The 12,873-nt window shown below is 43.7% G+C and overlaps 1 protein-coding gene across 1 annotated transcript in view; it reads right to left on the reverse strand.

Annotated features, from left to right (window-relative positions):
- Positions 1-12,873, reverse strand: part of eif2ak3 (eukaryotic translation initiation factor 2-alpha kinase 3) — a 98,249-nt gene that overhangs the window by 37,118 nt on the left and 48,258 nt on the right. The window contains exons 4-7 of the mRNA XM_073042150.1: positions 11,175-11,308; positions 10,085-10,319; positions 9,291-9,465; positions 7,356-7,493 (exon numbers count right to left, since the gene is read on the reverse strand). Of these exons, the coding sequence (XP_072898251.1) occupies positions 7,356-7,493; positions 9,291-9,465; positions 10,085-10,319; positions 11,175-11,308 (682 nt within the window). The remainder of the gene's footprint in view (positions 1-7,355; positions 7,494-9,290; positions 9,466-10,084; positions 10,320-11,174; positions 11,309-12,873) is intronic.

Genomic DNA, 12,873 nt, shown 5'->3' on the forward strand with positions numbered 1-12,873 from the left:
TGCGAACCCATTGGGGTCATCTACCATATCTGATGCTCCCGATGCAGCCTCCTCTACATTAGTGAAATCCGAAGTAAACTGGGTGGACCGCTTTGTCGAGGACCTCCGCTCCAGCCACCAAGAGAGGAATTTCCTGCTGGCCAATTCCAATATGTCAGTCCATAGCTTCCTCTTCTGCCACAATGGGGCCATCGTCAGGGTGAAGGAGTAACACTTCATATTCCGTCTGGGTTGCCTCCACCTGATGGCACCAACATTGATTTCTGCTTCCCTTTTCTTCAATTCCCCACTCTGACCGCCCTCTGAACTCTTCTCTTCAGCTGCCTATCACCTACCCCTGGTTTCCACCTCCTTCCCTTTCCCTCGTGGTCCATTTGCCTCACCTATCCGATTCCTTTTTCTCCAGCCCTTTACCTTTTCCACCTACCTGGCTTCACCTATCATTATCTAGCTTGTCCTCCTTCCCCTCCCCCTCCGATTTACTCTGGCATCTTCCCCCTTCCTTTCCAGTCCCGATAAAGAGTCTTGGCCTGAAATAATCGACTGTTTATTCCTCATCATTTTGTGTACGTCATTCTAGTTGAGAAGGCATATATGGCTTGCCTTTATTAGTCGAGGTATTAAGTCAGGAAGATAAGCTGCAGTTTTATAAAATTCTCGTTAGGCTGCATCTGGAGGATTTCATACAGTTCTGGTTGCCCTGTTATAGGAGCATTTCAAGGCTTCGAAGAGGGCATAGGGGTGGTTTACCAGGATGCTGCCTGGATTAGGGGGGTATGTGCTATAACAAGAGGTTGGACGAACTTGGGTAGTTTTCTCCCGAACAGCAGGGGCTGAGGGGAGATCTGATAGAGGTTTATAAGATTATGCAAGGCATTGATTCATTGGTTGAAATTTTGCCAGGGTTGAAATGTCTAATATCAGAGGGCATGCATTTTAGGTGAGAGGGGGGTAATTTCAAAGGAGATGCAAGTCACATTTCTCTTTTAAAGGACAGAGTGCTGGGTGTTGGAATGCACTGCCTGGGTTGGTGGTAAAGGCAGATACATTAGGAACTTTTAAGAGATGTTTAGATAGGCATATGAATGTGAGGAAAATGGAGGGATATGGACATTGCGTAGGCACAAGGGATTAGTTTAGTTGGCCATTTGATTTCTAATTTATTTGGTTGGGCACAACATTGTGGACAGAAGTGCCTGTTCCTGCGCTGTACTGTTCAATGTTCTGTTAGAAACATAGAAAATAGGTGCAGGAGTAGGCCATTCGGCCCTTCGAGCCTGCACCACCATTCAGTATGATCATGGCTGATCATCCAACTCAGAACCCTGTACCTGCTTTCTCTCCATACCCACCCCCCCCCCCCGATCCCTTTAGTCACAAGGGCCATACCTAACTTCCTCTTAAATATAGCCAATGAACCGGCCTCAACCGTCTCCTGTGGCAGAGAATTCCACAGATTCACCACTTTCTGTGTGAAGAAGTTTTTCCTCATCTCGGTCCTAAAAGGCTTCCCCTTTATCCTTAAACTGTGACCCCTCGTTCTGGACTTCCCCAACATCAGAAACAATCTTCCTGCATCTAGCCTGTCCAATCCCTTTAGAATTTTATATGTTTCAATAAGATCCCCCCTCAATCTTCTAAATTCCAGTGAGTATAAGCCTAGTTGATCCAGTCTTTCTTCATATGAAAGTCCTGCCATCCCAGGAATCAATCTGGTGAACCTTCTCTGTACTCCCTCTATGGCAAGAATGTCTTTCCTCAGATTAGGGGACCAAAACTGCACACAATACTCTAGGTGCGGTCTCACCAAGGCCTTGTACAACTGCAGTAGAACCTCCCTGCTCCTGTACTCAAATCCTTTTGCTATGAATGCCAACATACCATTTGCCTTTTTCACCGCCTGCTGTACCTGCATGCCTACCTTCAATGACTGGTGTACAATGACACCCAGGTCTCATTGCACCTCCCCTTTTCCTAATCAGCCACTGTTCAGATAATAATCTGTTTTCCTGTTCTTGCAACCAAAGTGGATAACCTCACATTTATCCACATTAAATTGCATCTGCCATGAATTTGCCCACTCACCTAACCTATCCAAGTCACCCTGCATCCTCTTAGCATCCTCCTCACAGCTAACACCGCCGCCCAGCTTCATGTCATCCGCAAACTTGGAGATGCTGCATTTAATTCCCTCAGCTAAATCATTTATATTGTAAACAACTGGGGTCCCAGCACTGAGCCTTGCGGTACACCACTAGTCACTGCCTGCCATTCTGAAAAGGTCTCGTTTTCTCCCACACTTTGCTTCCTGTCTGCCAACCAATTCTCTATCCACATCAATACCATACCCCCAATACCGTGTGCTTTAAGTTTGCACACTAATCTCCTGTGTGGGACCTTGTCAAAAGCCTTTGGAAAATCTAAATATACCACATCCACTGGCTCTCCCCTATCCACTCTACTAGCTACATCTTCAAAAAATTCTATAAGATTCGTCAGACATGATTTTCCTTTCACAAATCCATGCTGACTTTGTCCAATGTTTTCACCTCTTTCCAAATGTGCTGTTATCACATCTTTGATAACCGACTCTAGCATTTTCCCCACCACCAGTGTCAGACTAACCGGTCTTTAATTCCCCGGTTTCTCTCTCCCTCCTTTTTTAAAAAGTAGGGTTACATTAGCCACCCTCCAATCCTCAGGAACTAATCCAGAACCTAAGGAGTTTTGAAAAATTATCACTAATGCATCCACTATTTCTTGGGCTACTTCCTTAAGCACTCTGGGATGCAGACCATCTGGCCCTGGGGATTTATCTTCCTTCAATCCCTTCAATTTACCTAACACCACTTCCCTACTAACATGTATTTCCCTCAGTTCCTTCATCTCACTAGACCATCGGTCCCTTACTATTTCCAGAAGATTACTTATGTCCTCCTTAGTGAAGACAGAACCAAAGTAGTTATTCAATTGGTCTGCCATGTCTTTGTTCCCTATGATCAATTCACCTGTTTCTGACTGTAAAGGGCCTACATTTGTCTTGACTAATCTTTTTCTTTTCACATATCTATAAAAGCTTTTACAGTCAGTTTTTATGTTCCCTGCCAGCTTTCTCTCATAATCTCTTTTCCCTTTCCTAATTAAGCCCTTTGTCTTCCTCTGCTGGTCTCTGAATTTCTCCCAGTCCTCAGGTGTGCCGCTTTTTTTTTTGGCTAATTTATATGTTTCTTCTTTGGACTTGATACTATCCCTAATTTCCCTTGTCAGCCACGGGTGCACTACCTTCCCTGGTTTATTCTTTTGCCAAACTGGGATGAACAATTGTTGTAGTTCATCCATGCGATCTTTAAATGCTTGCCATTACATATCCACCGTCAACCCTTTAAGAATCATTTGCCAGTCTATCTTAGCTAATTCATGTCTCATACCTTTAAAGTTACCGTTCTTTAAGTTCAGAACCTTTGTTTCTGAATTAACTATGTCACTCTCCATCTTAATGAAGAATTCCACCATATTATGGTCACTCTTACCCAAGGGGCCTCACATGACAAGATTGCTAACTAACCCTTCCTCATTGCTCAATACCCAATCTAGAATGGCCTTCTCTCTAGTTGGTTCCTTGACATGTTGGTTCAGAAAACCATCCCGCATACATTCCAAGAAATCCTCTTCCTCAGCACCCTTACCAATTTGGTTCACCCAATCTATATGTAGATTAAAGTCACCCATTATAACTACTATTCCTTTTTGGCACACATTTCTAATTTCCTGTTTAATGCCATCCCCAACCTCACTACTACTGTTAGGTGGCCTGTACACAACTCCCACCAGCGTTTTCTGCCCCTTAGTGTTATGCAGCTCTACCCATATCGATTCCGCATCCTCCAGGCTAATGTCCTTCCTTTTTATTGCGTTAATCTCCTCTCTAACCAGCAATGCTACCCCACCTCCTTTTCTTTCCTGTCTATCCCTCCTGAATATTGAATATCCCTGGATATTGAGCTCCCATCCTTGATCACCCTGGAGCCATGTCTCTGTGATCCCAACTATATCATATTCATTAACTATCTGCATATTCAATTCATCCACCTTGTTACGAATGCTCCTCGCATTGACACACAAAGCCTTTAGGCTTGTTTTTACAACACTCTTAGCCCTTATACAATTATCTTGAAAAGTGGCCCTTTTTGCTTTTTGCCCTGGATTTGCCTGCCTGCCACTTTTACTTTTCACCTTACTACTTTTTGCTTCTACCCTCATTTTACACCCCTCTGTCTCTCTGCACTTGTTCCCATCCCCCTGCCACATTAGTTTAAACCCTCCTGAACAGCAGTAGCAAACACTCCCCCTGGGACATTGGTTCCAGTCCAGCCCAGGTACACACCATCCTGTTTATACCGGTCCCACCTCCCCCAGAACTGGTTCCAATGCCCCAGAAATTTGAAACCCTCCCCCTTACACCATTTTTCAAGCCATGTATTCATCTGAAATATCCTCCTATTTCTACTCTGACTAGCACGTGGCACTGGTAGTAATCCAGAGATTATTACCTTTGTGGTCCTACTTTTTAGTTTATCTCCTAACTCCCTAAATTCACCTTGTAGGACCTCATCCTGTTTTTTACCTATATCCTTGGTACCTATGTGCACCACAACCACTGGCTGTTCACCCTCCCATTCCAGAATGTCCTGCAGCCGCTCAGAGAAATCCTTGACTCTTGCACCAGGGAGGCAACATACCATCCTGGAGTCTCGTTTGCGGCCGCAGAAACGCCTATCTATTCCCTTTACAATCTATTCCCCTTATAATCGAATCCCCTATCACTATAGCTCTCCCACTCCTTTTCATTCCCTCCTGTGCTGCAGAACCACCCATGGTGCAATGAACTCGGCTGCTGCTGCCTTCCCCTGATGAGACATCTCCCCCAACAGTATCCAAAACAGTATATCTGTTTAGGAGGGAGATGACCTCAGGGGACTCCTGCACTACCTGCCTACTGCTACGCTGTCTAGTGGCCACCCCTTCCCTTTCTGCCTGTGTAGCCTTTACCTGCGGTGTGGCCAACTCACTGAACGTGCTATTCACGACTTTCTCAGCATCGCGGATGCTCCAGTATGAATCCAATCGCAGCTCCAGACGCTCAATGCGGTCTGCCAGAAGCTGCAGTTGGACGCACTTCCTGCACACATAGTCGTCAGGGACACTGGATGTATCCCTGATTTCCCACATGCTGCAGGATGAACAAACCACAGGGCCGATCTCAGCTGCCATGACCTACCTAATACTTGCCTCAACTTTTGAAACTTTCTCCTTTGAAAGGAACTTGCCCGGCCTTACCTCACTTGGAGTGAAGCTCGTCCTCAGCCTCTGCTCGCCGAAGCCTCTCGAGTCAAAGCTGTTCTAAGAGCAGTGGAGTTTACTGTTTCAATACTGTTTAAGTCGACAGTATTGAAACAGGTTATCAGATTACTGTGTGACAGCTGGCTGTGCACAGACAGCATCATATTTTCTCTAACACTTCAAAATCTTCAAGGCATTAACACCTTTAAAACTACATTGGAGAACGGTGCAGTGCTGCAACCTGGTGGACAATGTGGAAACTACACCATTTCAACAGAGCAATTCACTCCACAGGAATAAAGACCCAGGAATAAAGGAAGACTTAAATGGAGGGGGTAGTTAATGAATAGGAATGTTCACTTAACAACAGCAAGGGTAGGTTTTCCTGCCATGGGAAATGGGAGAAGGTGGATGGAGGTCAATGGGGAGAGTTAAGTACAGAACATAACAGGACAGTACAGGCCCTTCGCCCCACAAAGCTGTGACAACCTTTTAACCTACTCTAAGATCAATCTAACTAAGATACAGTAAAAGGGTGATGAATAAAAGAAAATTTAAGCCAATTATATGGTTTGGGTTTAGAGACCAAGTTACAAAATGTGTTGTGAGGGGAAGATTTGCTACAACTTACTACAATTAAGTATGGGGATCAGGAAATTAAAAGGCCACATACACACTAGAAAAAAAATCAAAAACTTAAACTTTCCAGATCAGCTTTATTGTAAAACAGCGAATATGATTCCTTTATTTGAAAAGGGGAGATAAAGTGTGTAATTACTGACCAGTTGGTTAAGCATTTATCATAGGGAAAGTGACAGAAGTTATTGAAGATGTTATACTCATAAAAGAGAGGTATGAAAATAAAAGCTCACAGCATAGCAGATAACGTGCTAGTGTGGACTGACAGGACCCGAGAATTGACATTACAGGTCTTGTTCTGCTTGTAAAGTTGTAATAAGCAATGCATCACACTATCAGCTTTTTAACAGTCTATGTAAATGGCTTCAAAAGAAGGGATTGAAGGTGCACTTGCTAAATTTTGCGATGACGCAAAGAGGCTATTATGAGATAAAGATCAAGTGAATTGGCAGAAACTTGGCAAATGGAGAATAAAGTGGGAAATTCTGAAAATGTGAAATTACAAGAAGCTGTATGAGGGAGTAGTGAATGGCTCCAGAGCGCTGCAGTAGGGAACAAGGGGACAACGACGTAGCAGAGATAAAGTTGGACTTTGCAGGGGATGGCATCAGGTACAGAAAGTCAGCAACAGGTTTAAATAATCCCCGACCATATGGTGCAGGTTACCAACTTAACCACATAAGCACCAGGATGGAAGCCTGCCATTGTAAAGATGGAGATGCCACAGGTCATATAGCATATGAGGCACTCGAACATAAAGGCTCACGTAGCAGGTAGGGATTCAAATTTAACAATACAAAAATCTTACCTGGCTCTACAGTACTGTGCAAAAGTCTTAGCACCAGAGATATACATGTGCCTAAGATTTTTGCACAGTTCTGTGTGTATACGCAACACATACATGGTCGAGATAGTGCAGCAGAGGGTGAAGTAGATAAGAAATAACACAAGAATAATGAAAACTCTGGATCGGCAAGCATTCATTCCAGGATGAGTGACCGCCCCTGTTGCTGTAAGCTTATCATAAAGAGTCAGCTTGTTCCAAAGGTAAATCCAAACTCCATGCAAACTCTTTCCAGGGAGGTACAGGTGAGAAGAGATAAGAGGCCAGAGTAGGGAACAGGAGAGGAAGAGGGATTTTTTTTAAACCAGAAGAAGTCAATATTCACGCTATCACACCAGGCAGAATATTAAGTGCTTTTCCTCCACCGTGAGGATAGCCTCATCGTAGCACAGAGGCCAGGGACCAGCATGTCGGAATGGGAATGGGAATGGGAACTGGGAGTACACGGGTTTTCACACATACTAGCAATAATTCTACATTTTGTTTTACAAAGTTCAATATTATCACATGTCAAAGTACTGGAGGAACTTACGAATTAGAGGCTTCCACCTAATGTTAGGCAAAGAGATTATGTTAGTGTTCCCACTTTCCTCAGAGCTCGACATCATTATTGGGAACCTGTCCGACAATCTAACAGATGACTGCATGTAGAGCTGCCCCTTGTACATACCTGGAATTACAAAGTGCAAGGTTGGGAGTGTCGGAAATACAAATACTTTATTGTCACCAAACAATTGATACTAGAGCATACAATCATCACAGTGATATTTGTTTCTGCGCTTCGTGCTCCCTGAAATACACATTGAAGAGGCGCTATGTTTGCAAACATAAATCACAAATTGAAGACATCATGTCAGTTATGGCTCTTCATTAACATAGAGAAGGGGAAGAGGCAAGGTATACACAAAACATTCCCTCCTCTTTCAGACACTAATACCTCGTGCAGATTTCTTCCCCGCTCTTTTTACAATCACATGCGAATTTGCCCCAGTGCTCTGGTCATCTTTACATCCAACTCATTCACAGACTATCATTGCAGACCAACACACACAAAATACTGGAGGAACACAGCAGGCCAGGCAGCATCTGGGAAAACAGTACAGTCAACATTTCGACGAGTCCTGGCGAAGGGTAGATGCTGCTTGACCTGCTGAGTTCCTCCAGCATTTTGTGTGTGTTGCTTGGATTTCCAGCATCTGCAGATTTTCTCTTGTTTATCGTTCCAGACCTTTAAGTGGTGCATGAATATCCGGTTTTGTGTATTAAACAATATCGACACAGAGCACCTCCTTGACTAACAAGTCTCTCCCGTGGAATTTTTGCCTCTCAGCAGCCCAGACACAGAAATTCAGAGAATTTTCCCAGGACTCTTCTTCGCCAAGCCTTCTTCCATAGCACCAACTCAAATGGGCTGGAGCTCATCATGTGGGGAATTACCCCAACCATATTGAATCCTCGTGCTCTTCACAGGAGCACATCAGGAAGCCATGCTGATGCATTTTAAAAGCAAAGATCAAATGCAAGTGAGAAGAATAGAACTAGTTAATGGCAGGACCCTTAATAACATTGATGTGCAGAGGGATCATAGCTCTCTAAAAGTGGCCACGCAAGGAGATATGATGGTAAAGATATGTAGGGCGTGCAAGAGTAAGGAAGTCACATTGCAACCATATAAATCTTAGACCACACTTGAAGATTGCATGCAATTCAGGTCTGCCTATTACTTGAAGAATATGGGGACTTTGGAAATGGTGCAGAAGACCATAAGACATAGGAGCAGAATTAGGCCATTCAGTCATCGAGCCTGATTCACCATTCATTCAAGGCTGATCTATTTTCTCTCAGAGGTTCAAAGGGACTTGGGAGTCCTCGAGCAGGATTCCCTAACGGTTAACTTGGAGATTAGTACCATAAGACCACAGGGCTTAGGAGCAGAATTAGGCCATTTGGCCCATCAAAGCTGCTCACCATTTTATTATGGCTGATTCATTTTTCCTCTCAGCCCCAATTTCCTGCCTCCCCCCCGTATCCCTTCATGCCCTGCCCAATCAGGAATCTATTAACCTCTGCTTTAAATATACATACAGACGTGGCCTCCACACTGCCGGTGGCAACAAATACAAGTCAGTGGCAAGGAGGGCAAATGCAATCTTTCTTCTGGGGCAGAAATGTCAAATATTAGATGCTATGCACTTCAGTTGAGAAGGGGAAAATTTAAAGGAGACGTGTTTTTATTAAATAAGAGGAGAATAAGTAAGTGCCTGGGATAGGCTGCAAGGGCAGTGGGTGGAAGCAGATAACAGAGACATTCTAGAGTTTTAAAATTCTCAGATATACAGGGTATAGAGGCCTATGGATCACATGCAGGCAAAGGAACTCTAGTTTGGCACTATACGTCACAGATACCGTGGGACGTGTAGTACCACATTCTATCACCATGCTAACCAACTGGCTGTTCCACTCTTACCCAAATAGACACTGGACTCCGCTGATTCGGCTGCGCCCCTTGCTGCCTCCACGATATCCTCCTCAACATCCACCGCACTGCCGTGGCCATCTGCGTAGCTGGCGTCATCGAAGAGGCTCACCGGGGTCACTTTTCCATTCTCTACCAACCAGGCCGAGGCAACTGGAGCGCAGAACTGGCAAAGCAGATTTGCAAGTCACCAATGTCAAACCTCAGAGAGATTCCAGAGTGCACAGAACAAAAAAAATTGACCAGTCCTACACACAGTCTCCTTTAGACACATTAACAAGATACAGATTTCTTCCCCACTTCTGACAAAGGGCCTCTGATCCTAAATGTCAGCTGGTCTGCTTTTGACACATTGAATTGGGTTGTAGATTTATTTTTCTTATAGTTTAACAGTCCTATGCTTGCTTGTGTTTTTATATAATCACGTGATTGTTCAATGAGTTTCTCAGTGGTTACAGTTGCCTCTATTTTTCCGGAAATTTGGTTTCAGTGGTGGGTGTCACATCTCTTTTGTCTGTTACCTACTACCTGCTGGAATTTCAATGGAATCGGTGGCCTGGTAAAAGACGACCAAGCCACCTCTGTCCACTTTAGGCTCTTTCCCTCTGTCTCTCACCATGCTTCTTCCTCCATCTTTGTTCTTGTACCACTTACTAGAACAAGTGTTATGCCTCAACCTTAACATTCGAAGAACTCTGGATCGCAGTAGCATCAGGACCTAACAACTGTTTCTAGCATTTTCTATTTTTAATTCAGATTACAGGTATTTAAGTTTGTATCATTACCTGGTGCTCCCATTCCAGCTGTCCACCTCGTTTATTACTGAAGGACATCACCTTCCAGTCTGAAACATAGACTTTTATCACGCGTTCTTTGATGGTGTTGTCCTGTTCCACATCTGACAAGTCTTTCGATCGACCGCCCCGGTGGTTGGTGTTGGAATCACTTTCAATGTAGTTGATGGTAGAAGTGGTATCTTGAATAAACCTCAAGTCGTAGTGACCAACACTGAAGTTCCACCTTAAGAGTACACCAATTATTACGTTTGCCATAGCCTACAGCAATTTGTAATTACCCAAGCATTGTAAAATGTCCCAAGAGGTTTAAGCAGACTAGCAATAAACCAACAAAACAGGAAAGGAATTTAGGGAGAAAACCATGGCATAGCATTATGTTACTGCACTTGCATCCCAGAACTGAATTATTCACCTACAGAGAAAAACTCCGATCTCACCAAGATGGCTAGAGAACTTAAACCCAAGTCATCTATAACAATAACGACAAATGCTAAAGGTGTAATAGCAATGGATTACAAGTGATAAATATTTCCACCATTTAGCTTAAATTTTTCTTTATTCTGAAGGATCCCACCACCATGCTCATGGACTGTTTGTCAGACTCCCATCAGGGAGGAGAATACGGTAATATCCACACCAGGGCCACAAGACTCAAAATCAGTGACTTCCCCCAAACAGTAAGGCTGATCATCACAGCACCCACTAACCACCTCAACACACAACCCCACCATCTCTTAATCATTTCCTGTCAGAGTCACCTTACCTGCCACCACTTTACGTACATACATTCAGTTGATGTATGTAAGCTATATTGTGTATTTATATTTATTGTTTGATTATTGTGTTTTTATCTTATTCTGATTTTTTGTGCTGCATGGGATCTGAAGTAACAATTATTTTGTTCTCCTATCCAATTGTGTGCTGGAAATGACATTAAACAATCTTGAATCTTCAACTCCCAATGCAATTTTTTTTTCCTCCTGAAGTCTCCCTTCAAGTATCATCAAATGCACTTTCAGCTTCTCTAAACCCCACTCTAAAGCTAGTTCCTGAATGAACAATCACTTATCACACTCACTTCTCAGCGCCAGACCGAGGCCCCACAGCTCTGACCGTCTTCTGCGTGCGCTGCAGCAGCAACAGATCAGATCCCTGGTCAGTCGTCTCCTCGTCCCAGCGGCTGCAACCCCCCGTGGAACAGACGTACCGCATCTGCGCAAGGTGGAGTAGGGAGGACGGGTGAAGAGGGTAGAGCAGAGGAGAGTTCCTTTCAGTAAACTGGATCAGTGGCAAAGCGTCAGAGAAGCACTATCCAGTACAGGTTGAGTACCCCTTATCTGAAACACTCAGTACTGTGTTTCAGATTTTGGAATATATAATGTGATTGCTTGAGGTCACCACCATTTCAAACTCTGAATTTATGTGCTACCGGTGAGCAGTCTTTGTCTCACTCTTGTACATCACACATTACTGATTCAGCTTGATGCGTGATTTTCTCTGTTTTTCATTAACTTTTGTTCATTACATATGTGAGGTCACTTCTCAGAACCGCCTGTGGTTCGCAGAGCCTTGTGCATTGACTGGGGACCTTCCCAGTGCCTTGCGGAGTTTTCCATTTCTGGCGTCATGTCAACGCGCAAAAATATTTCAGATTACGTACGGAGGTTTCCAGATTTTGTAACTTCGAATAAGGGATACTCAAGCTGTGTATGGACACATCAGGAAAGGTCCAAACGGAGTAAAACTTCCCACTTTATCACTTTGAAGAACTCTGAGTGGGCAACATTGCAGTGGAGTCAATCTCATTTGTGACAAGGCAGAAGAACAGCTGGCACTTTCCCTTCCTCCAGTGTGAGAAGATTCACGTTGTAGATACGTGATACTAGAAAAGTGACTGCACTCATCATCATTAACATGGAAATTAGTGGAATGCAGTTTGCAAGTTTCCAAGATTTGCTGGTCAATTAATGCTGCTCTAGCATTTTGCTCACGACTTCCCCATTCATTTTAAGAACTTGCTCGATTTGCACATTGAATTTGCTGCAGAAATTTAGAAGTCTGCACTAACTGCCATTTCTGACTATGACTAACAGCGTAACAGAACCCTCAAAATGATGCAGTAAGTGCTGATGCAAAACCCAATCGATCTCTCCAGCCCAGAAAGCTAACCTGGGAGGCTGCAGTCCTGCAGCACACATCTTATTCTCAGCAATTCCAAAATACGTAATCCTTTTGTTCAATTTTATTTATTAATCGACTTGTTCTCGACTCCACTGAGAATAGAACATGCTGTAGGTCATTGAACATTACAGCACAATACAGGCCCTTCAGCCCACTATGCTGTGCTTACCTTTAACCTATTCTAAAATCAATCTAAGCGTTCCCTCCTACAAAGTCCTCCATTTTTCTATCATCCATATACCTTTCTAAGAATTTCTTTAATGCCCCTGATGCATCTGCCTCTATCACCACCACTGGCAGGGTGTTCCACGCACCCATAACTGTGTGTAAAGAACTTACCAGACATCCCCACCATATTTTTATCCAATCACATTAAAAGTATTCCCCTTTGTATTAACCATTTCTGCCCTGAGAAGTCATCTCTGGCTGTCCACTCTATCTATGCCTCTTATCTTGTACACCATTAATCAAGTCACCTTTCATCCTCCTTTGCTCCAGCGCTCTCAACCTATCAAAATAAGATATGCTCTCCAATCCAGGCAGCATCTTGGCAAATCTCTACTGCACCTTTTCCAAAGTTTCCACATCCTTCCTAT

The sequence above is a fragment of the Hemitrygon akajei genome, chromosome 4 (genome assembly GCF_048418815.1).
Source record: "Hemitrygon akajei chromosome 4, sHemAka1.3, whole genome shotgun sequence".
NCBI classification, from domain to species: Eukaryota; Metazoa; Chordata; class Chondrichthyes; order Myliobatiformes; family Dasyatidae; genus Hemitrygon; species Hemitrygon akajei.